The 26327-nt window shown below is 37.2% G+C and overlaps 1 protein-coding gene across 1 annotated transcript in view; it reads left to right on the top strand.

Annotated features, from left to right (window-relative positions):
- The window catches only part of LOC148942299 (pickpocket protein 28-like), a 332270-nt gene that overhangs the window by 9531 nt on the left and 296412 nt on the right, over nucleotides 1–26327 (top strand). Inside the window, exon 2 of the mRNA XM_089103282.1 lies at nucleotides 17068–17280. Coding sequence (XP_088959408.1) covers nucleotides 17068–17280 — 213 coding nt within the window. The remainder of the gene's footprint in view (nucleotides 1–17067; nucleotides 17281–26327) is intronic.

The raw sequence follows: 26327 nt of genomic DNA on the forward strand, positions 1-26327 counted from the left end.
CTGGAATTATCTCTTCAAAGAAAGCTTCTCTAGATGTGCTTAACGATATAATGGGTACCGACTCCCCATCTTTGGACTATTATATGAAACTTCGTCGTCGTGGTCCCCAAGCTTTTACTCAATTTAAAGATAATTTAATTGAGATAAAAAAAAAATAATATTGTGGTTTTGCTCTTAACCACTACTTAGACGGCCATTTTGTACGAAATTATGTCTAAACATGTTTTGTGACGCTCCTAAGAGACATTTTTTATTGACCCCGAGTCAGATTCTTTCTGGAAGTGAGAGTGCCAACATCGGAAAATGTTTTACACATGCCCTTTATGCTTGCATACTTTGGGCAGCTAGTCATCCTGTGAGAATTGTGCTTTTGCCGATGAATATAATGAAAAGTAAAAATTATGCAATTTATGCAAATTACATAGAGGATATGCAGCATAAATTAAAGACTGTGGTTCCAACAAAATAAAAGTTCAAAATAGGGATAAAATCGTTTTTAATAGACAATAAATAATAAATTTCACAAAAAATACCAGATATTTCGGTCACATATACAGTGACCAAAATATCTGGTATTTCTTGTGAAATTTATTATACACTCAACACTGTCTATTAAAAAATATTGTATCCCTATTTTGAACTTTTATTTTATCGTCATGGAAAGGCAGTGTGGTCTCCAAAATTATCTAAGACTGAAGTTCCTGTCTTGCAGAGATTTGTGACTCTCATAATAGAGGATTCTTATGTTCCAATTGTCACTATGATAAATGTGATCAATGGGAAAATACTTACCCCGGTCTGATTGCAAAAACCCTAAACCTAAGTTCACTTTATTTATAAGAAACTGGTATCGTCGCGGTTTGAAATTATTTTGGGAAAAAAACCTGGACTGCGCTTCAGTTGCTAGAATAATAAAAGAGTCTGGTTTTTACGACATCGCTGTGAAGATACTGAGTTCTTTGATTATAAACCTACAGACTTTTATTTGGCTGTTACAGAAAGTGCTTCTTCATATGAGAATTTTGTATCTGACATTGCTTCATATAAGTAAATTGAAACACGTGAATTTTATAATATGAATCAGAATAGTATTATTAACTTTACAAGGAGATTGAATAAAAATGAAGCTACTCTATCAGGGGACCGCTGTAGAGTCGCCTATAGTAAAGGCCATACGGCTCCAATGTTTTATTATTATTTATTTTTTCCCCCAGAGGCACTTGCTATGGAAGGGGTCGTCGAAGAAGCTTCAAAGGGGGCTCATTCGATTGGAAATCAAGAGCTCTAGTGCCCTTTTTAATAGTCAAAAATGATTGGAGGGCAACTAGCCCCCCCTACGCCCATCATTTCCCAAACACATCCAATAAAAATTTTGAGACAGCCATTTTGTTCAGCGTAGTTTATTTTCGGATAGAAAATATATTTTTGAGGAGGATACCCCCCCAGAACCCTCAGGGAAAGGGTTTTAAGTTATGCCCTGGGGGCATAAAAGGTTTTTATTGAAGGCGTTTTCGTAGAAACTTCAAAACAGGCTCAATCGATTGGAAATTGAAGGGCCTAGAGCCATTTTTAATAGTCGAAAGTGATTGGAGTGTAACTAGCCCCCTCCCCTCCCCCACACACCCATCATTTCCCCAAACACATCCAATCAAAATTTTCACATAGCCATTTTGTTCAGCGTACTTGATTTCCAGAGAGAAAATATATTTTTGAGGAAGACAGTCCCCGCAACACTCAGGGCAAGGGTTTTAAGTTATGCCCTGGGGGCATATAAGGTTTTATAGAAGGCATTGTCGTAGAAACTTCAAAACAGGCTCATTCGATTGGAAATTAAAGGGATAGTGCCCTTTTTAATAATCGAAAATGATTGGAGGGAAACTAGCCCCCCCCACGCCTATCATTCCCCCAAACACATCCAATCAAAATTTTTAGATAGCCATTTTATTCGACATAGTTGATTTCCACATAGAAAATATATTTTTGAGGAGGATACTCCCTCACAACCCTCAGGGCAAGGGTTTTAAGTTATGCCCTGGGTGCATATAAGGTTTTATAGAAGGCGTTGTCGTAGAAACTTCAAAACAGTCTCATTCGATTGGAAATTAAAGGGCTAGTGCCCTTTTTAATAGTCGAAAGTGATTAGAGTGTAACTAGCCCCACCCCCACGCCGATCATTTTCCCAAACACATCCAATCGAAACTTTGAGATTGCCATTTTGATCAGCGTAGTTGATTTCCAGATAGAAAATATATTTTAGAGGAGAACACTTCCCCAAAACGCTCAGGGCAAGGGTTTTAAGTTATGCCCTGGGTGCATATAAGGTTTTTATAGAAGGCCTTGTCTTAGAAACTTCAAAATAGGCTCATTCGATTGGAAATTCAAAGGGATAGTGCCCTTTATAATAGTCGTAAGGGATTGGAGGGCAACTAGCCCCCCCTCCACGCCCATCATTCCCCCAAACACATCCCATAAAAATTTTGAGATAGCCATTTTGTTCAGCGTAGTTGATTTCCAGATAGAAAATATGTTTTTGAGGAGGACACTCCCCCAAAACCTTCAGGGCAAGGGTTTTAAGATATCACCTGGGGGCATATAAGGTTTTTATAGAAAGCGTTGTCATAAAAAGTTCAACACAGGCTCATTCAATTGGAAATTAAAGGGCCAGTGCCCTTTTTAATAGTCGAAAGTGATTGGAGTGCAACTAGCCCCCTCCCCCACCCCGACGCCCATCATTTCCCCAAACACATCCAATCAAAATTTTGAGAAAACCATTTTGTTCAGCGTAGTTGATTTCCACATAGAAAATATGTTTTTGACGAGGACACTCCCCCACAACCTTCAGGGCCAGGGTTTTAAGATATGACCTGTGGGCATATGAAGTTTTTATAGAAGGCGTTGTCTTAGAAACATTCTATGGCTTCTAGGCATTTCTATTTGACGGGAAAACTGCACCTCAAACTTTGTGGAACATGCTTTTTCTTGCATGAAACACCAAAATATATTTTGTGTCTCGTGTCTCGGTGAACTATAGGCTAATTCTCGTAGTAACCCCATTCCGTCGTGGTATGATTCACACTTTCAACACTTGGCGTCCGGACTATCATATAATCTACCAAGCATTGAAACTACCCCAAATCAATATCAATAAATAAATGAAGCCAAAACGAACAAAAATTAAAATAAATTTTAGGGTCAAACTTTAAACGAGCATAAATTAATATGAGTAGGGTTCAAAACCCCTATGCTTTCTAAAAGCCAGAATAAAATTTGTACTTTACTGAAAAAAAATTCAAATGAGTTTACTGAAAAAAATTTACATTGTCAATTTAATATACATATTCTGATATTTATTCCCTAAAATCTTAATTAATGAAAGAATTGTTTTCAGTAAAGTGCCAATGACGCAGTAGGTTTTAGGCTTATTCTTTAATAGTAATTTCTGGTCGTTTTGAGTTTTAATTTTAACAGGTATTTGTATCTCCTGAGCTTAAGTTTAAAATTGCCTTTACTTTTCTTTGAAAAACTTATTTTTCGGAAAGTTTTTTTTTAATTAATATTGTAGAAAACTTGACCCTGACTTTGCACGCCAAGATGGATACAAGTTGGATCCTGACGAGGTGTTATCACTTATCGTTTCTGATGATTACCTATACGTAGAAGAAGAAATCTAAAGGACAGAGTGTTTTGTATGCATACAAATTTTATTAATAAACAAATTTACATACATTCTTAAAGAATTTCACTTTTAGGGCACCGAAATTTATATTAAAGAGGTAGGAAAGAGTATTTTTAACTAGAAAGTCGTTCAATCGAGATTTGTTACGATAAATATTGAGGAATTCCATGTAAGTATGTCCACGACTTCGAAAATTAAATATAATAGGGCATGAAAACCACAGCTTTTCGTTGATAGATCTTGTACCTGCTTCCGATTTGATTAATAGATTTTCGACTCTGCTCAAGAAAATTTTTAATATGAGCTGAGTATAATGTATACGGCAAGCCAAGGGGATCAAAACATTCTATATTGCTTCTTGTTTGAAAGATGCATAGCCAATGCCCAATCTTTACACTGGAGGGACTGCTATTAACAATACTTAGGGTATTGTCCACATGTTGAATATACTCCAGGAAACCTGAAGGTATGCAATAGGATTTATATTTTGACAGGTAGAGGTCCATATTGAGAACGTTGAGTATTTGATTCGTGTTCATGGTGCCAAGTCTAATGAAACTGTCGTCAGGGGTAATTTCCCAAAAGGTTTCAAATTAATTTAGAGAGATTAATGCAATACTTTTCTCCATTGGTTTAGCAAAGTTACACTCTAACCGTACATTTCCCGTCCAGACAATACTCATATCTTGAGTACCGGACAAATCCAATACAATGATGCATTGCGTTTTTGCAATCATTTCTTCACTTATACCATTTTCGAATAATTGAGAATCTCGATCAAGGGATTGCATTGTCAATTCATAAAGGGTCCTGTAGGATTTATCAAAGGATAAATTGTAGAGCGGGATTCCATTTACTTTACATACAAGCGATGAAATTCCAAAGAATTTAAATTTATGCGAGGAATCTGTCCATGAACCAACAGCGCTAGCACTTTTTACAATAGCCAATACAAATTTTGAAGGAATTTCACTATTGATATATGACGAATCAGTATAGGTACGCGTACCTGTAGCAATATTACGTTGATTCCTGATTGTGTGAGGCAAGAGCAATTTGATATTATTTCCAGAGGCTCTTAATTTTTCAATTGCCAATGCCACAGAACTCATAACTTATTATTTTCGTACATGAAGTATTCCTGGGAGAGAGGGAGACAGACTGTTTTGCTGGGAGAGAGAGGAGACATAACAGGGAGAGAGACTGTTACATTGGGTGCAGCGTACAATACTTTTCGCCTAATATAATTGGAAGAGGCGAGTTGTAGTTTTATATCAATCTTTACATTAGGAGGCAGCCATTAAGGGATATTGAATATCTCATGGTTTAGTTTCCCGACTAAATTTAAATCTTTGGTTGTCGCCTCTCTAAGAATATTGATAATATCAGTATTTGTTTTATATTCATATCCAGCATCCATACCTCTCATCTGCTTCTAAGATATTGGAGTCATCAACATAAATTGTATACAACTTGCATAATTTGAAAGATTATTCCTTGTGCTCACCAATTTTCCATTTATGTAGACACTTATTTGTCGTATTAAATTGTTTAGTACACAATTTTCGTAGGATAACCCTTCGGCAACACCTGGTTTTTCATTGTTAGATTTTTAACAATGACACTTTAATCTATAAATGTTGGATTCAAATCGATAAAATAGTCTTCATTAGAATAAATTTGAAAATAGACATTTTCAGTGAGCGGTTGAGGCAGATAAAATTGTTCATAATATCCGTGTTTTACACTGACATCTACATTTACCACATTGAAAATATTTAGAGACCAGGTGACTGAATGGTGAGAATCCTTATGTGGTAGATATGCCATTTTTTCTAGAAAAAGAAATCCATTTTGGATCTTTTTATCTTCTTTGATGCTTTACGCTTCCGGGTTAACTTGAAAATTATGAGTGATGGGGTCTTTCTCCTCCTTTTTAAAAATTTTCTGCGTTGTTTCAATCGCTTGCCGAGGTATCGCGCGCTCAACCTGAGATTTTGCAAAACGCTTTCTAGAATATGTTCCCCAGAGCCCCAATCATGTAATGTAGAGGACACAAAATCCGCAGCAACCGGTGCAATATATTTTTTAGCCAGGAGTAGCGCAGAACGAAACAGCTGAGCAAACCAACTGCCGAGACCGTACCCTGAAATTAGCGAGCGGCCCCTATAATAGTTCATTCCATGTTCCAACTATCGTGGTCCAAGAGTAGCAACATAGCAATCAATATCAGGACATACCAACTGAGTTCTATTATCCAGTTCACTGAATGGGTCAAAAATGACATATGATTACAGACAAACCTTTTTTTATTGCTAGAGTATCACCCAATTCGCTTTTTAATGTTAACTGACATAGCTCGAAATACGAAGTGTTAACTGGAATGTATTGAAGGTGCTTTATATTGTAGTGGTGAATATGGTCATTAGAAGTTTTTTTGTTCAAGAACGCGTAGGAGGGGGACACTGTTTTTACCAGCTCTTGATCTCTCGACAAAGGATGCATATAGGAATATACAACTGTCCGAAAAGAAGGCAGGTGGATATTCTGCAAAAATGACAGGATTCATGCCACTAGCGCTTCCTGCACTTTTATCGTTGATTACATTATGTTTAAAGCCAAGCACTTCTTTTAGATTATCATTGAGAATAACTTTTAATTGCCAATGGGCGAACTAATGTAGATTTTTCTCTCTTCCTTTGAATAATTGAATTGAAAGGCACCATTTGTACAATATGGAATTTTTTGTTGATAGCACGACACCATTCGTTCATAGTCCCAAACTCCTTATATGGTAATGTGGCAAAGGAGGATTCAAATGAATTCATATTTTCAATTAAACATTGATCGTTAACTATTGTCAAATCATGCGGTCTAATTTTTATATCGTATGTACGATCCTTTCTTTGGATATCACATCTTTTTTTAAAAATACAATCTGCAAGAGCAACTTCATACCTTCCCTCAAATTTAATGCCAGGGGGAAGTTTTGTCCAAAAATCGCTCGACTTATTCAAATCGTCATAAAATGAATAGGAAACACTGGACATGAATATCACATAAAAACCTTCAGACATTACAAGCGTCTTCAGAGGGTATCCACAAATCAAAACCAAAGTTGTATCCTAGCCTGCGAACAAGCAACTGTCGCTTACCCTGGCGAGTACGAGTCTTTAATACTTTTTCAATTTGATAGATTTCACAGTTTCCAACTTTTTGTAATTCACAATCATAAGAATCGCCAAGAATCTCTTCATCTTTTATATCACGAAGACGACACGTTATAGGTGTAGTGTCCAAGATTTTTGACACTTTAAAATTTCAGTGGACAACAAGCGATTTCCCTTATCAAAAATTTTTCTTGTACGATTGATTCGAACAGTATCACCAATATTAAATATTTTCTTCCCTGCCTTTTCATTAGGATATTGTCTAAGGATATGTGTATTGTCACTATGATGAACTTCCTGAGGGATAGCATTTTTTATTTTTTTATTTTTTTTAAATAAATGTCACAAAACAGCGCACATGCCTGGTGGCATACTAGATCGATGATTTTATACAGATTTTATACAAAGATCGATGAGGACGTTGACTATAAATCAACATGATCTTATCTAAATCATGAATAAATGCAGCCGTATCTTTCAATGTACAATACCTTTAAATTAAAAGTCGAATGGTTTGTATTAAAAGTTCCACAAATACCGCCTTTATAGGACTATGACTATGATAGAGCATTGTATTATATTTCAATAAAACTTTCTTTTACATGTAGACTAACAAATTCACTTCCACGATATTTTTGAATTTTTTATATGAATCTTGTTCAAGTATGCAAGACCGGTGATACTAGTTTGGCTCCACATGCTGTTTTCTGTTGTTTGGCGCACAGAATGGATCCCGAAGGACTGGCGAGCTGGTATAATCCTGTCCTTATGGAAGAGCAAGGGGAGAAAGAGAATTTGTTCGAACTACAGAGGCATAACGCTACTTTCAGTGCCTGGAAAGCTCTTTGCTATGACCCTGCTGGATAGTTGCACGTTTATCTTCAGAAGAAACAGGGGAGTCCAGCTGGAGGGGCTTATGCCAGGGAGATCCACTGTCGATAGAATCTTTCCCACGCACCAGTTAATTGAGAAGACGAAGGTATTCAGGAGGAAAGCATATACAGCCTTTGTGAACTTCAAGGCTGCGTTTGACTCGGTGGATTGCAACTCGCTCTGGCTGATAGTTCGATCAACTGGTCTACCAGACAAATACTGCAACTTGTTTGAAAAGCTTTACGAAGAGACTGTGAGTTGCGTCCAAGTCAACGGCAATTGGAGCACGACATTCGGCATCAAAACCGGTGTACGCCAAGAATGTGCCGCCGCCCTAGAACTGTTCAATTACTTGATAGACCATAACATGAAACGAACAACTAATCACCTGTCCTTTGGTCTGCAGGTTGGAGATCGCGTTCTGACGGACGCTGACTTCGCAGAGGACTTTCGTTTCATTGCTGACTCAATTAACCAATTGACTGAAGCTCTGGAAGTCCTAAAGGAAGAGGCAGCAAAATTGGGGCTGAAAATAGACTGGTTAAAACGAAGATAATAGCAATTGAGCACAAAATCCCAGTCTAGCCCCCTGAGAACAAAACTGTTTGCGCAGCTCCGGTTGAAGTTGTAAGAACCTTCACTTATCTTGGATCCGAGCTGTCTATTGACGGTTCTATAGAGGAAGAGGTGAACAGCCAAATTTCAAAAGCCTTGCCTATCGTTGGAAGGCTCAACAATCTCTGGAGAATGCCACTTATATCTAGGCGCACGAAGAAGTGGATTTATAATGCATCCGTAAGCTCGGTCCTCCTCTATGCAGCGGAAACCAGGCCTCTGAAATCAACAATCCTCAACACAATAAATGTGTGCCAGACGAAACAGCTCCGTCGGATTGAGTTGGACTCTGACGGAGCGATGTTGTAAGCAACGCAAGGTTGCCCGCACTAACCTTCCAAGTGTCATTCTCCATCAAAACAGTGCATCATACTCTCAGATTGTTCGGACACCTCCTGCGTATGCCGACGACAATCCCAGCCCGAACAGTCTACAATTTTGACGCTATAGCACATGGCTGGTCTCACCCGAGGGGTAGACCTATGACAAGAAGTAAGGATAGCCTCAACAAATTCCTGGAGATGGCTAACATTGCTGCCGACGAGGCTTCACTAATAGCAGCAGACCGGGCAGCATGGAGAAGCAGAGTTGTGACGCTCTCTACGCCACCCCCAACACAAAAGGAGCCTTAAGACAAGTAAATCAATCTTGTTCAAAGAAGGATTCAAGAGCTTAAGCAACTTCGTTACCTATCTTTGACTGCAATGGAATTGCATATGCATACCGACTAAAAAAACTTATTGCAAGTAAAATACATTTGTAGGGTTTATTGTGACGAATTTGAATCGCGTCTAGAGTCAAAAGATTTGCTTTTAATATATGTAGGGGGTAAAAGGCTTTAGTTTTTCAATAGTGATTACCCCAAGTCCTATGATTTCGATTTAGAGTATAACTGGTTTCCTTTTGCAAATTCTCTTTTTCTAGCTTCTTTTTAATTCCCGTAACCTGAGCAAGTGCAGAGGGAGACAAATTCCTGGAGATGCCTAACATTGCTGCCGACGAGGCCCCACTAATAGCAGCAGACCGGTCAGCATTGAGAAGCAGAGTTATGACGCTCTCTACGCAACCCCCAACGCGAAAGGAGCCTTAAGACAAGTAATTTAATCTTGTTCAAAGATGGATTCAAGAGCTTTAGCAACTTCATTACCTATCTTTGACTGCAATGGAATTGCATATGCATACCGACTAAAAAAACTTATTACAAGTAAAATATATTTGTAGGAATTATTGTGACAAATTGGAATCGCGTCTAGAGTCAAAAGATCTACTTTTAATATATGCAGAGGGTAAAAGGCTTTAGTTTTTCAATAGTGATTACCCCAAGTCCTATGATTTTGATGTAGATTATAACTGGGTTCCTTTTGCAAATACTCTTTTTCTAGCTTCTTTTTAATTCCTGTAACCTGAGTAAGTGTAGAGGGAGAACTTAAACCTCCTGGTTCTCAAATATTTTCATAAACACCCTTCAAAACTTGATCCATTTTTACCGTAGTGTGAATCGTCCGCTACCCTTTTGCCTACTACCGGATCAGTCAATACGTCTTCACTTTTTTTAGCTACCGTTGTAAAATTGCCACTGGGTGTGCTATTATTTTCCAAAAAAGATTTAAAATCATCATCTTCTACCTTGAATGTGCTTGATGGACTAATCTCTTTTAATTTCCTTAGAATTTGCTTACAAGATTTACTATTATATTGATGACAATCAAAGGATTCGACTCTTTTACGATTTGCAGTCAGATCCGATAACAAATCAATTAAATTGTAGAGCTTGCCCTGGATAATAAGTTCATTCTTTTTCTCATCAGTTTGTTCATTTTCAGAAAGATACGGCAAGAGTCTAATACCTTGTTCACGATAGGATTGAGGTAACAAGTCTACAACATTTGTTAATAAATCTTCTTTTTTAGGTGTTTTCAAAGTTTTCAGATGGTTGATAAATGACATTGACCTTGAGCAGTTTTCACAATAAGGTTTAAGTTTGTTGACACGACGAAGGGTATTTTGAAACAAAATTATTTTTTAATCTTTGGCAATTGTTTCACTGTTGATAAATTTATCAAGATTGTCTTAAACTGCTCTCTGGGTGAAAGAGCAAGTTCATTTGGTGTCAATTTATAGGTTTTAGCCATTTCTAGAGAAGGGTGTTTTACAAGTCCGACGATTATCGGTAGTAACAATGAAAAGAAATTTTCACCTGCTGGAATAAGACCTTTTTTTACAATTTGCTTTCCTTTTGCAAGCTAGAGCACGTACAAATGATCAATGTTGCTTTGTCCTTTGCTTAACCCGATATGACAGTTGAACATTACCTTCGGTTAAATTTAAACAAAGTTCCGACCAGAGTCTAATAAATTCTTTGTCAACACCATGCTTGAGTATTGCTTTTCTAAGTCGCTGTTTTGCATTGGCTGGCATGGAAAATAAATTCCGATGTTCGTGTAGCTTCTTCAATGTCATGATTGCGACTAATGACTTTTTTTATTATTCACGGGTGGATATACAGTAATTTCACTACTGAAAATATCAGTGACTAAACGCAACTTTTCGGGTTGTGTTTGATTCAGGTTTTTGATTGATTTCTTTTATTCAGGTCTAATAATATGTATCCATAAGGTTTATTAGTTGCTTGATAATATGCGAAAAGTAAAAATTCAGGTTCGCCAGGGTAGATTTGTTTGCTCTGGGTTAAAAGAGAACTTGAATCGCAAAAATCTATATTGCTGACATAGTACGTACAATTCAACGCAAGTGTTCCCATATATTTACTCTGATGAAAAAGATTATGGAACACAATTGTTACAGAAATTGTTTCGTGATGGGACCGGACCGTGAATAATTGTAACATTTCCGACTATTATTCTTCAATAGATACATCTAAATTGTCAATAATCAACCACGAGTTTGGCGAAATACTAGTAAACATGTAAAGTCCTTATATGAATTATATGTTTGGATCAATTTTCTTTATTTTGTCATAAGATTCTATAATAATAGATATTTTTCGGGTTCTCTAAAAACAATTTATCACGATTCTGAATTATTTTCATTAAAAGTATTATCTTGCTTGATATGTAGGGTCCGCAGAGAAGGGATCTGAATGGTGTTTTAAAGTGATACATACTCCTCCAATGTCAAAATGTAACTAACCTAACCTCAATCTGTTGAATAAATAGTCATAGCAAAATAAAATACACTTGGTTTCTTTATTTCAAATGTGTATATAAACACATGTGTAATAAACACTTGAATTTTTAAATAAACACTTGAACATGCCACTCGGAGGGTCAGACGCTCCTCTGGAGGATACGGTAGAAGGTGCCATGGCGGGCTCTAACGAGGCCCGGGAAGGGCAAGGGTCCGGCAGGGTGATAAAAAGTAAAGCTAAATACTTTAAATAACGAATATAAAAACTAAACAGTTGAAAATTACCACTTTCAGCGACGAATTTTTTTTTATTTTTTTTTTTATAAAAAAAAACTTTTTTTTAATTCAATACACTGAGAAAAAAGGGCAGTGCTGAGCTGGAAACGGAAAAAAGGGCCCTCCTCCCCCCAGAGATGGCCACCTCCCCACAACTATAGAGCTTTCTCCAGACCGAGTTGACTCCTATAATTTACACATTCAACTCGATCTGATGCAAGATAGTGGCCATACGGTAGTACTTTAACATCACCCTTGAGTTCATAGAATTTGTCTGATATGGTGGACATGAAATTTTTCCCACCCGAACTGTATAGTTTTTATATTTGAAAGAGCGAATGGCCATGACACTCGCTCTTGGAACTAAAATATTTTCTACACAGTTCCTTTAAACACTAATGTTGAAATTATCCTTTACATAGTATGATGGCTCTTTTGTAGACTTTTTTGGTAATCTCATTGTGCGTTTCCATGCAGTACACCTTCGGACCGCGAAACAAATCGTGTGATACCAAGTTGCTCTCTGTCTTAGATTTTAATTCCAACAATTGATTTTGGGAATGGCGTTTCACCAGCTCCGGATAGAGGGACTCATCCCAGTTTGAATAATCCAGCCGAGAGCTAATGTACTCTCCATTTTCCAAATCGAATAACAAATTATAGTTTTAACTTTCAACAATAATGAATCTGTATCCCCGTAACACACTTGAACTTGTTCAATCCATTGGCGTTTACACATATTGTAAGAAAACTCCAACATAAGTTTTTTCGAAATTTCTAAAATGGCACTTCCAGTGGCAATGTTTTTATTTAAAACTATATTTCTCTTTTTTCTATCTTTCGGATCATATTGGAGTCTCTGATCGTGAATGATGTAAAGTTTGGATCCGCAATGATTCGGGCACATTCTTTTGGGTCAGTCAAAACGTTACAACGACTCCTGTCCCGCACACGCTCCCACATCTCACCAAAGCTAAAATTAAAAATGAGTTTAAAGATCGCTTTTGACCTTTGTTATCACTTGAGAGTGTTTATTGACAAAAGTGTCAACAAGCGTCTTCATATAAGCCTTTTGATCAAATTAGAAGGCTCTATGAATATTTGTGACATTGAAACCGTTAGCAAGCATCCACCACAAAAGAACGTGGTGTACAACAATATTCCGTTTCGGCTGATGGTCGGCGATAAGCTTTTGATTTGAAAGTGTCCAATGCATAACTTTATTTTCTGCTAATTATAAAATGTAGGGACTCAAAGAGTCCCTAGGCTTCGGTCTATTTATGAAAGGGAAAACAAGTCTTTTACCGAGTAATGAAGTTCCAGAGGTATTCCACGGTCAACTTCGACAAACTATCCTTGTCGTCCATTTTCCTCAACAGTTTGAATGTTGGGTAAATCTGGAGCAGAAAGATTGTCAAGCTATTAGCAATTCCCACATGGCAAATAAAAGTGAGACATTGCCGACGGATAAAGGGAATTCATATCCAAGAAAACGACGTTCGGATTTTCATTGGTGAGTTGTCCAGTCGGGTTAGTTTCAAGGATACGATCCCCGTGGAAAACATACCATCCCCTCATGGATCTTTCTACAAGCAGATGTTGGTCCACGTCAGTAATCAGACCTATTTCAGCTTCACTAATTTTAAGAATTAAATCAATCACCAGATGAGGAGTGGAAAAGTAATAACCATAAAATAAAAGTTCAAAATAAGGATTAAATCCTTTTTAATAGACAGTGTATAATAAATTTCAGAAAAAATACCAGATATTTCGGTCAAATATACAGTGACCGAAATATCTGGTATTTTTTGAAATTTATTATACCCTGTCTATTAAAAAGGATTTTATCCCTATTTTGAACTTTTATTTTATCGTCATGAAAAGGCAGTGTGGTCTCGGAAATTATCTAAATAATAACCCAAATCCAATGTTTTTATTTAAAATAATATATTTCTGTTTTTTCTATCTAAACAGACCATATTGCAGTCTCTGATCGTGAATGATGTGAAGTATATATCCGTAATGATTCGGGCACATTCTTTTGGGTCAGTCACAACGTTAAAACGACTCTTGTCACGCACACGCTCCCACATCTCACCAAAGGCAAAATTTAAAATGAGTTTAAAGATCTCTTTTTGACCTTTGTTATCGCTTGAGAGTGCTTATTGACAAAAGTGTCAACAAGCGTCTTCATATAAGCCTTTTGATCAAATTGGAAGGCTCTATGAATCTTTGTGACATTGAAACCGTTAGCAAGCATCCACCGAAAAAGAATGTGGTGTACAACAATATTCCATTTCGGCTGATGGTCGGCTATAAGCTTTTGTTTTGAAGGTGTCCAATGCATACCTTTATTTTCTACTAATTTAAAATATAGGGACTCAAAGAGACCTTAGGCACCGGTCTATTTATGCAAGGGAAAACAAGTCCTTTACCGAGTCATGAAGTTCCAGAGGTATTCCACGGTCAACTTCGACAAACTATCCTTGTCGTCCATTTTCCTCAACAGTTTGAATGTTGGGTAAATCTGGAGCAGAAGGATCGTCAAGCCATTGGTAATTCCCACATGGCAAATAAAAGTGAGACATTGCTGAATAATAGAGGGAATTCATATTCAAGAAAACGGTGTTCGACTTTTCACCGGTGCGTTGTCCAGTCGGCTCGGTTTCAAGGATACGATCCCCGTGGAAAACATACCCTCCCCTCACGGATCTTTCCACAAACAGGTGCTAATCGACGTCGAAAGTCAGACCTATTTCTGCTTCACTGATTTTAAGAATTAAATCCATTACCAGATGAGGAGTGAAAAAATAATACCCCAAATCCAACCCAAATTCTCCATGAATTTTGTCCGTTTTTTTACAGACAATATCCAACAAAGTCAGTACATCACTTGTCAGGTACAATTTACAATAATCCAACACATATTCACCCCCTCCCTTTGTCCAAACCCTCCTGGAAAATTCATATTCCACAGTGGTGCATTGACCATCGCCAAGTGAATAATAAAACTCTGCAATGAGCTACAATTTTTACTCACTTAGCTTCGAGGCGGAGCTGTAGTACTCGTGCTGGCATGTGCTCTTACACGTTTATAAATCATACAGTTCCTCATCTGGAAAGTGCTGTTTGAGGAGGGAGAAACTATTAAAATCGTCGCTTTTCTGTATTTGAATGAGTTAACTTAGAGATTTGGAGAAAAAACTAAAGTAATCAAGGAAACGGATTTTGTTCAAGTGCACTTTACCATTATCCATTGCTTCCCATTTAAATTCTAAGACTAGCAACTTCTCAGAAGATTTTGGTATGATGTTATATGAAAAAAACTATCTACCCATGCGCCATTAAAACTTCACCTTTCTGCAATCATGCCAACTCTGGTAATATGAATATCAAATAATAGCTGGAATTGTGCATTTAAACCGGTAAAAATTATTGTTGTGTAACATCTAAATTACACAATTTATGCACAATCCCCCGAAAGTTACTTCCCCTTGATGGAATATCCTGCCATAAATGATCATGGTCCCGGGCTTTCGCATTCCCCTAATTAGTTTCCTTCTTACAAACCCAACATATTTTCTTATTTTCAATGGCCAACTCGTCTTCTGGTGATATATACATTGAATAATGTGTATGGCGCAGCCGTGAAATTGCCTCATTTGCTGTTTTAATAAGTTCACCACTACTGTGCCAACACAAACCTCGCCTATGTCTAAAAAAATCTACCAATTGTATGGTATTACTTGAATCTCTCCGTCCATGCGCAAAAGAGGTCTCAATGGCTTCATACTTTTTCACATTATTCAAATTTGAGGGATCCGACGCATCCCTGCGCGCAGCTTCAATGTCCAATGATATGTTGTTGCTCTGCAACAGCGTGTTCGTAAAGCTTTTGAACCGCAAGGTAACATTGTCACCTGAATCAATTTCCAGAGACCGGTACCCATGACGCTTGCAGTGTCTCAAATGATGATTTAATTTCAATTCAGTACTAAATCTTGATAAATAAATTGGGGAACAGTAGCAAGTACCCCTTTCGATCCCTTTACCCTTACTTAAAACCTTGCTAATATGAGGGATAGGAAAGAAATGTCCAATTGATTCAGAATATTTGGCAGGTTGGTAGAGAAACCATACCCAGTGCTTTACTGATTCAATGAACGGTGCCCTTACAAATATATTACCCCTTTTTTATCACTAAGTTCCCCTTCTTCGTATTCGTCATCAAACTGTAAAGCTGTAACCCAACTTTCAAATGTTCATTAGCCCTTTCAAAAATATCAATCCCCTTAGGTGTAACTGGATATTGCCTATTTAAACAATTAAAATCTACTTTTGGAAATTCAGCACACTCCCCACCGCCATTCATTGCCCAATCGTCCAACAATGTCTTACTAGCGGCATCTCTTTCGGGTTTGTGACCCACTACAAGAACGAAATATTTGAAACACTCCAAGCCTGTGTCGAAATTGAATCGTTGTAGACCTCTACACCCTTTTAAAATACCATTACATTTTGCATCCCCTTCCCACTTCCGCCTCTTGAAACAAATTCCTTTTTAAATTTAGTAGTATTAAGCTCTAATTTTTCTAGAAACAAAACTACCAACCCACTCCCATTCTCATTATAATCCTCCATCCTATTAAAATTTCACCTACCCTTAATCCGAAAACACACCCTCAAAATTATGCAAGTCTGGGTATAGCGTCTGCATTCTTGTTTGTATGTGATGCTCGCGCAAAACACCTGAACTTGCATTTAAAAAAATGATTTTAAATTTGATGGAGGCTTTTAAGTCCCGCCCACCGGCCTCTCGTATATGATTTCCGAGAAGTGCGGGAATCATGCTGACGTAGGAGTGTGCCGTATGTATAGTGGTGGCTGTTTATAGTGGTGGTTATCCATGTTTATACAATATTTTTTGTCAGTTATTTCTTAGTTTTTTCGAAAAATTTCACCATCTCAATATGAGCTTTGAAATTATTGCCTTCTAATTTTAATTCTCATTAAATTTTTAAATTTAATTTTGTGTCTTCATTGCCTAAACCCTGCTTTGACTTTGCCTTTTATTGATCAAATTCATATTTCAGATTTATATTTTTATAAGATAAAATCCTCTTCTACTCTGCTTGAAAGCTGTTAAAATAATTTTTGTCTATTTTGGTTTTGGTTAACCCTGGTTTTATGTAATTACTAAGGGTTTGTCTAGTTACTCCACTTGCTGTATCTATATCGGTTGCAAAATTTCTCCTTAATAGCTACCTCTGCTATTTATTTGGCAAGCTGTTTAAGTCAAATATTTTTTAGATTGGCTTGGACTTGGTTTTGTATGATGACCATGGGCCTGTCTATATACTTCATTTACCGTGTATATGTTCAGTGGCAAAATTCCCCATTAATAGTGGCGTTTGGTGAGCAGTTAATTCACATAAGTGAAATTAGCTTTCCTGCTGTAACCATTTGCAATATAAACCAGGTTTCAAGTAAAAAGCTTGATTATTTTATGGAGGCTAATAAAAGGTAAGCACTATATTAATAGTATTAATTTGACAATAATATATCTTAAATAAAAACGCAAATTTTTGACCATCAGAACAAACCAATACTGATGCTGCACACCATATTTATACATAAATTTGGAGGAAATTGGTCGAATATAGACAAAAAAATTATATATATGTATATAAATAATTGTATTAATTTAAGAAAATAAATGTTTCTTTAGTCGGTTTTATATTTAAGAATTCGAAACTTGAAACCACAAGACAACTTAAATGCCCAAACACAAAGTAGGTACCGTATTTGGTTTACATTAATTGATGTATTTTGATGCAATTATCATAGATTATCATAAGCAGCGCAATCGCAGTGTCTAAGTAAAGAACGATGTTTGCACAACGTATTATTTATTTTTGTTTTCTTCCATACCAGGGCACTTTGTATTCAAGGAGGTGTCGTAGAAACTTCGAAAATGACGCATTCAATTGTAAATTGAAAGGGCTAGTGCCCTTTCTAATAGTCGAAAGTGATTGGAAGGCAGCTAACACCCATTCCATGCCCACCATTTCCCCAAACGCATGCAATAAAAATTTTGAGATAGCCATTTTGTTCAGCGTATTTGATTTCAGGTAAAAATTTTGTTTTGAGGAAGACACTCCCCCCACAGCCTTCAGGGCAAGGGTTGTACGTTATGCCCTGGGGGCATATAAGGTTTCAAAAGAAAGCTTTGTCGTAGAAAACTTAAAAAAAGACTAATTCGAATAGGAAATGCAAAGAGTTAGTGCCCTTTTTAATAGTCGAAACTGACTGGAGGGCAGCTAACACCCCTCTCATGCATACCTTTTCCCCAAACACATCAAATCAAAATTTTGAGATAGCCATTTTGTTCAACGTAGCTGAAAGTTCTGGAAACTAGGTCTTTGAGAATAAAACCCCCCTCCCACAGCTTTCAGGGCAAGGGCTATAAGTTATACCCTTGGGGAAAGTAATATTTTCATGGAAAGAGTTGTTGTAGAAACTTCAAAAGGACTCATTCGATTGGAAATTTAAATGGCTAGTGCCCTTTTAATATTCGAAAATGATTGGAGGGCAACTAACCCCCTCTCGTGCCCAACATTTATCCAAACACATCCAATCAAAATTTTGAGATACCTATCTTGTTCAACGTAGTTGAAAGTTCTGAAAATTAGGTCTTTGAGGATGATAACCCCCTCAGAGCCCTCAGGGAAAGGGTTACAAGTCATGCCCTTGGGGATATAAGATTTTTATTGAAAGCTTTGTCGTAGAAACTTGAAAAAGGGTGCATTAGATTGGAAATTCAAATGGCTAGTGGCCATTTTAATAGTCAAAAGTGATTGGAGGTCAGCTAACCCCCCTCTCACGCCTATTTTTCCCCAAACATATCCAATCAAAAGTTTTAAATAGCCATTTTGTTCAACGTAGTTGACATTTTGAGAAATTGAGTCTTTAAGGATGACAACCCCTCCCCCCCCCCCCACAGACATCAGGGCAAGGGTTGTAAGTTATGCCCTGAGGTCATATAAGGTTTTTTATAGAAAGTTTTGTCGTAGAAACTTCAAAAAGGGCTTATTGGATTGGAAATTGAAATGGCTAGTGGCCTTTTTAATAGTCGACAGTAATTGGAGGGCAACTAATACCCCTCTCACGCCCACATTTCCCCAAAAACATATAATAAGAATTTTGAGATAGCCATTTCTTTCAACGTTGTTGAAATTTTTGGAAATTAGGTCTTTTTGGTTGAGCCCCCCCCCCCCCCTAGCACTCACGGCAAGGGTTGTAAGTTATGGCCTGGGGGTATATCAGGTTCTTAAAGAAAGAGTTGTTGAATATACTTCAAAAAGGGCTCATTTGATTTGAAATTGAAAGGGGTAGAAAGGGGTAGGGCAAGGGTTGCAAGTTATACGCTGGGGACATATAAGGTTTGAATCGAAAGCGTTTTCGTAGAGACTTCAATAATGGCTCATTCGATTGGAAATTGAAAAGGCTAGAGCTTTTTTAGTATTGGAAAGAGACTGGAGGGCAACTAGCCCCCTTTCAAGCTCACCATTTCCCCAAACACATCCAATCAAAATTTTGAAATAGCCATTTTGTCCAACGTAGATGAAAGTTTCGAAAATTAGGTCTTTGAGGATGACACTCTCCCCAGAGCTCTCAGGGCTAAGGTTGTAAGTTTTGCCCTGGGGGCATATATGTTTTTTTTATAAAAAATGTTGTTGTAGAAACTTCAAAAAAGGCTCATTCGATTGGAAATTGAAAGGGATAGTGCCCTTTTTAAATAGGCTAGCCGAAACTGATTGCAGAGAACCTAACCCCCTTTCACGCCAATTATTTTCCCACACACATCCAATCAAATTTTTGTGACAGGCATTTTGTCAACGTAGTTGAAAGGTCTGGATATTTTGTCTTTAAGGATTATCAACCCCCCCCCCCACCCCTCAGGACAAGGGTTGTATATTATGCCCTAGGACCATATAAGGTTCTTATAGAGTTTGTGATAGAAACTTCGCAAACTTCGAAGGGCTAGTACCCTTTTTAATTGTCAAAAGTGATTGGAGGAAAACTAACAACCCTTCCACGCCCACCATTTCCCCAGAAATATCCAACAGAAATTTTGAGTCAGCCATTTCGTTCAACGTAGTTGAAAAGTACAGAAATTATGTCTTTGAGGATGATACTCTCCCCACAGCCCTCAGCGCAAGGGTTGTAGGTGATGGCCTGGGGGTATATAAGGTTTTATATAAAACACTGTCGTAGAAACTTCAAAAAGGGCTCATTCGATTGGAAATTGAAAGTGCTAGGGCCCTATTTAATATTTGAAAGTTATTGGAGAGCAACTAACGCCCTTCTCAAGCCTACCATTTCCTCAAACACATCCAATCAAAATTTTTAGATAGACATTTTGTTCAACGTAGTTGAAAGTTTTGGAAATTAGGTCTTTGCCAGCGTTGTCGTAGAAACTTCAAAAATGTCCCATTCAATTGGGAATTGCGAGGGCTAGTACCCTTATTAATAGTCAAAAGTGAATGGAGGGCGAATGCCCCCCATACCCACCATTGCCCCGAAGACTTCTAATCAACATTTTTATATTACAATTTTGTTGAACGTAGTTGAAGGTTCCGGAAATTATGTTTTTGAGTATGACAACCCCCAATAGCCCTCGTGGCTTATTGATATTTGTGTTTTTTAATTAGCAGCCAAAAAAGGAAAAAAAAAAGAAAAATAGGAAAAAAGGAAAAAAAAACTGAAGTTTAAAAATGGGGTTTGGTGGTCACTTCAGCTTATATGTTTTTCGTAAATATTCGTGTGTTTATTTTTTTGTGTTGTAAAAATAAGCTGAAATGATAATGTAAAAGAGGGTTTTTTTTGGTTTTTTGTTGTTTTTTTTTAATTTTTTTTTATTGGGATATTTTTTTATATTTTTTTTTAGTAGTGGCTTCTTTGCAGAATTGGAATTTGTGAAAAAATTTTCTGTTGTTGTAAATGGCCACCACAAGTGGGGACTTCCTGTGGAGGGGGGACGTCCTCTCTGCGGGAGAGCATTTTATTTTATTGTTAATAAAAATTAAAAGTTATTTTAGTAGAAGTACAATAATGCGAAGACCACTCTTTGGCTGCTAATTTTAGTAAAATGTAGAGTTTAGGTGGCATTTAGATTTTTGTAATGTTTAAAAGTAGTTTTTTTTTACTGTTAGTGCCACTGAGAGGATAGGAGGTGGGATTTAAAAAAAACAAATAGCCCTCATGGCTAAGGTTGTAAGTTATGCCCTGGGGGCATATAATGTCATATAGAAAGCGTTGTCGTCAAAACTTTTTTTGACATAAATAAGGGCCCTTTTTTCAAGCTTGTTTCTAACTTGCAATTTTGACAATATACTTGAAACAGATCACTGATATGGCAAATCCATGATTCAAGCCCGCAATTTTGAAAAAATATGCTAAAGACATGCTTGTTAAATAAACAAAGGCTTGGGTATATTTCGTGTTTCAAGTGTTTTCAAGTAAATTTTTGAAAATTTACTTAAGACATTTATTTGGCAATAAGAGTCCTTGATTCAAGCCAGCAAGTTTCAAAACATACTAGACACAAGTCCGCAGAAAAACCAAAAGCTAGGGTATATTCCTTGATTAAAGCATGTTTCTGATATGTACATTGAAAGATTTCCTCAAAACGAGTCAATTTCAAGACAAATACTTGATTTAGGACTGAAATTTTGATTGCATACTTGGAAAAAAATATCAAAATCGCCCAATGGTAAAGCACATCGTTGGTTCAAGCTTGTTTCCAGCTAAGACAATTTACTTGAAACATGTTAATGGCAAGTCAAATCCATGATTCAAGCCTGAAATTTTGAAAAACCTGCTCAGCCAAGCTTGATAAACAAGCAAAAGCAATAGAATATTTCATGGTTAAAGTTTTCTTTCTAGCCCGTGACTTCAAACATTTGCTTAAAACAAGCCAACGATAAGACAAATCGTTGATTCAAGCCTCCAACTTTGAAAGCAAGCTTGGAATTTTTTTGCAAAATAACTCAATGGTAAGGCAAATCCTTGGTTCAAGCTTGTTTCTACGCGACAATTTTGACAATATACTTGAAACAGGTCAAATACTAGGCAAGTCCTTGATTCAAGTCTACAGTTTTTGGAGTTTTGAAACAAAAAACATTATTTTTTAAGGGCGGCTTTGTCCACGGACATGAGTGGCAAGGAGGACCATGGGGGTCAATTGGAATACAGATGTCTTTTTTAGGGGAGAGGGAAAGCCACAGACCATGGATTGTCCCAGGTTACGGAGTGCCACGGGACATGACGAGCGACGATGGATGGAATACCAAGACCCAGGAAGGGCCATGGACCATGATGATCCACGGAGTATGGAGTACCACGGATCAGGAAGTTCTAAGAGCCACGAGAAGCCAAAGGGAAAGAACAGGCCATAGAAGGCCATTTATTTCTCGTCATTGTCATAGTTTCGCAGAAAATTCTCATCAGGTCCTTAAAATCGTAATAAAATAATAACGCGAATTGTATGGTCATGCTAAGTTATCTGTGTTATAAAATTATCGATTACCGATTTTGCAAACAATTAAGCTACATGTGAATAAAAAATGTGCCCTTTTCAATGTCTTATCAATCGATTTATATGAATGGATTTTAAATTTTCTTGTTCCGTTAATATTCTAGTGTCCTATAGTTCTTTTTAAAAGATAATAGATGCATTGTAATCGATATAACACCTGCAGGAAATTCCTCCGCCTTTCATTCGAAGTACTAAAGAAGAAAAGGGCAATGGCTATAGGCGGGTTTGTATTAGTGGAGGCATTACTATTGAGTAATCATAACTATCTCTTAGCCTAGCTCTTGAAATTGTGAAAAAGCCTAAAAATTAAAAATTTTGGAACTTACTTAGCTTACTTAGTTCCTCCCGTGCCGGTTCAAGCACAAGGAGACGACAGTGCCTCTTTACGACAACCTTTGAAGAGCTTACGGCCACAGGTGAAGCAAAGGTGTACCCGTCAATATAGCATACCTCTCTAGGCATCGGCCAAGCAGCATTTCTTTTGCCGTCCACAACTTGTAATGCCGGGAGGGACCCAACACTAAACTTCCTAGGGAGCGTGCTATCGCCCGTGCGGAGCATATAGCCCCGATTCCGCCATCTACTACTTCGAATTCTCTCAGCTATCAATAGCTGCTTTTTTTCATGTGTGAAGTTGTTCGGGATACCAACAGACCAGTGGATACCCAAAATGCACCAAAGGCAAATTCTTTCGAAATCTTGCATTTGTTTTTCAAGCTCTTTTGTCAATGCCCATATACCACATCCACACAGTAGTACAAAAGTGAACATTGCTATTTAGGAGTCGGAGTTGAAATTTTAGAGAGTATGCAGAGCTTTTCCAGATTTTACTTAGTTTAGTAAAATCATTGCCTGCCCACATAATGCCTGTAATGATCTCACGCTCAAGGCTTCCATCAAATCTTATGAGGCTTCCGAGACACGTAATTTCTGCAACCATCTATAGCTCATCAAAAACCAATCCTTAATGGCCGGTCTGACACTGATTAACATTGTTCTGCGTGAAATTAGTTTTTTGGGAACTAATTGCCAGTCAAACTCGTCCGGCTGTGTTTCCAGGCTATGTGATGTTCTGCTATAAGTCTTCCCTTAGATTAGAAAGGAGCACAATATCACCAGCAAAATCACCATCAAAGATGGTGCGGATATCATTCAACTGTATGTCCAATAAAGTGAAATGTCCAGAGTATGTGGTCAATGAGCATTATGAAGAGCACAGGACAAGGGATAAAATCTTGTCGTATACCAGAGTAGATCTGGAATCCATTCAGTCAAGTCTCAATTGTCGGTTCGTACAGCTCCCAGATGGTCATTATATGAAGCAATAATTATACTAGTAATATTTTTCAGAACCCATAGTGATATAATATTCTCCAAAACAGTTCCCTGTGTACAGAATCGCAACCTTATAAAATGTCAATAAATGCTAATTATATTTCAATTTGCCCTTCATTCGATTATTCAATTAATACCCTTATATTGAATATTACATCAACTCAAGATCTATTTGGCCAAAAGCCGTGCTGTTCATCTCTCAAAATCTCGTAGATTCTCAACTGAATACGGTTTAGGAGTATTTGACAATAGAATTTACTTCCTATGGACAGAAAGGTGATGCCTCAAAAACTGTTGCAGTCAACGGTTCTACTTTTTTTAAAGTTTAAGGATGACCCCTTTCTTTCAGTCAGTGGGAATATTCTCAGTATCCAAAATCTAGCTTAAGACTTTGTCGGGAGATTTTGTTGAGATTGCGGTGCCATATATTATTAATACAGACTGTAGGCCATCATTTCCGGCAACTTTACTGTTATTCAGGTTTCGTAAAGTAGTTTTGACTTCCAGCAGATTAATGGGATTGACACCGATATCAGTTCAAAAAGGGGCAGTTCAAAGAGAGGCTTTATGAGAGTTTTAGGGGATAATAAATAAGTACTGTCTTGAAGTATTCTCTTTATATGTTATCATTATCTTCTTTTTTCGTAAGTAGTTCACTCATTTTACTTTCAGTAGCACATGCAGGGTCTCGAGATTCGCCGTTGATCTCCCTTTTCAATCGTTTTACTGTTCTACTATCATCTTTAGTGGTAGCTTTATGAGACAGAGGCTTTAAGAGATTTGTAGGGGATAATAAATAAGTACTTCATTGAAGTATTCTCTTTGTCTATTATCAAAATCTTCTTTCCTCGTAAGTAGTTTACCCATTTTACTCTCAGTAGCACATGCAGGGTCTCGAAATTCACCAGTTTTTGGTTTATTGTTCTACTATCACCTTTTGTTGCAGCTTTATGAGACAGAGGCTCTATGATATTTGTAGAGGATAATAAATAAGTACTTCCTTAAAGTATTCTCTTCACCTTTTATCAATATCTTCTTTCCTCGTAAGTAGTTCACCCATTTTGCTTTCATTAGCACATGCAGGGTCTCGGGATTTGCCAGTGATCTCCTTTGTCATTTGGTTTACTGTTCTACTATCACCTTTTGTTGCAGCCTTACAAGACATAGGCTCTATTAGATTTGTAGGGGATGATAAATAAGTACTTTCTTGAAGTATTCTTTTTACCTTTTATCAATATCTTCTTTCCTCGTAAGTAGTTCACTCATTTTTCTTTCAGTAGCACTTGCAAGGTCTCGCGATTCGCCAGTGATCTCCCTTGTCATTCGGTTTACTGTTCTACTATCACCTTTTGTGGCAGCTTTATGAGACAAAGCTTTATGAGATTTGTAGGGGATAATAAATAAGTACTTCCTTGAAGTATTCTCGTTACCTATTATCAATATCTTCTTGTAAGTAGTTTACCCATTTTGCTTTCAGTAGCACATGCAAGGTCTCGAGATTCACCAGTAATATCCCTTGTCATTCGGTTTACTCTTCTAGTATCACCTTTTGTGGCAGCTTTATGAGACAGAGGCTTTATGAGATTTTTAGGGGATAAAAAATAAGTACTTTTTTTTTATGTATTCTCTTTACCTGTTATCAATATCTTCTTTACTATTAAGTAGTTTACCCATTTTGCTTTCAGTAGAACATGCAGGGTCTCGAGATTCGCCAGTGATCACCCTTTTCATTCGGTTCACTGTTCTACTATCACCTTTTCTTGCAGCCTTACAAGACAGAGGCTCTCTGAGATTTGTAAGGGATAATAAATAAGTACTTTCTTGAAGTATTCTCTTTACCTGTTATCAATATCTTCTTTCCTCGTAAGTAGTTCACTCATTTTGCTTTCAGTAGCATATGCAAGGTCTCGAGATTCGCCAGTATCTCCCTTGTCATTCAGTTTACTGTTCTACTATCAGCTTTTGTGGCAGTTTTATGAGACAGAGGCCTTATGAGATTTGTCGGGGTTAATAAATAAGTACTTCCTTGAAGTATACTCTTTACCTATTATCAATATTTTCTTTCCTAGTAAGTAGTTCACCCATTTTACTTTAAGTATCTCATGCAGGGTCTCAAGATTTGCTAGTGATCTCCCTTGTCATTCGGTTTACTGTTCTAATATCACCTTTTGTGGCAACTTTATGAGACAGAGGCTATATCAGATTTGTAGGGGATAACAAGTAAGAACTTCCCTGATGTATTCTCTTTACCTGTTATCAATATCTTCTTTCCTCTTAAGTAGTTCACCCGTTTTGCTTTCAGTAGCACATGCAGGGTCTCGAGATTCACCAGTGATCTCCCTTGTAATTCGGTTTACTGTTCTACTATCATATTTTGTTGCAGCTATATGACACAGAGACTATATGAGATTTGTAGGGGATAATAAATAAGTACTTCCTTGAAGTATTCTCTTTACGTATTATCAATATCTCCTTTCCTCGTTAGTAGTTCACCCATTTTGCTTTCAGTAGCTTATGCAGGGTCTCGAGATTCGCCAGTGCTTTATGAGACAAAGGCTCTATGAGATTTGTAGGGGATAATAAATAAGTACTTCCTTGAAGTATTCTCTTTACCTGTTATCAATTTGTCTTTCCT

This window comes from Artemia sp. Qi Xiang Cuo, chromosome 17 (genome assembly GCF_049724085.1).
Source record: "Artemia sp. Qi Xiang Cuo chromosome 17, ASM4972408v1, whole genome shotgun sequence".
In the NCBI taxonomy this organism is placed as follows: Eukaryota; Metazoa; Arthropoda; class Branchiopoda; order Anostraca; family Artemiidae; genus Artemia; species Artemia sp. Qi Xiang Cuo.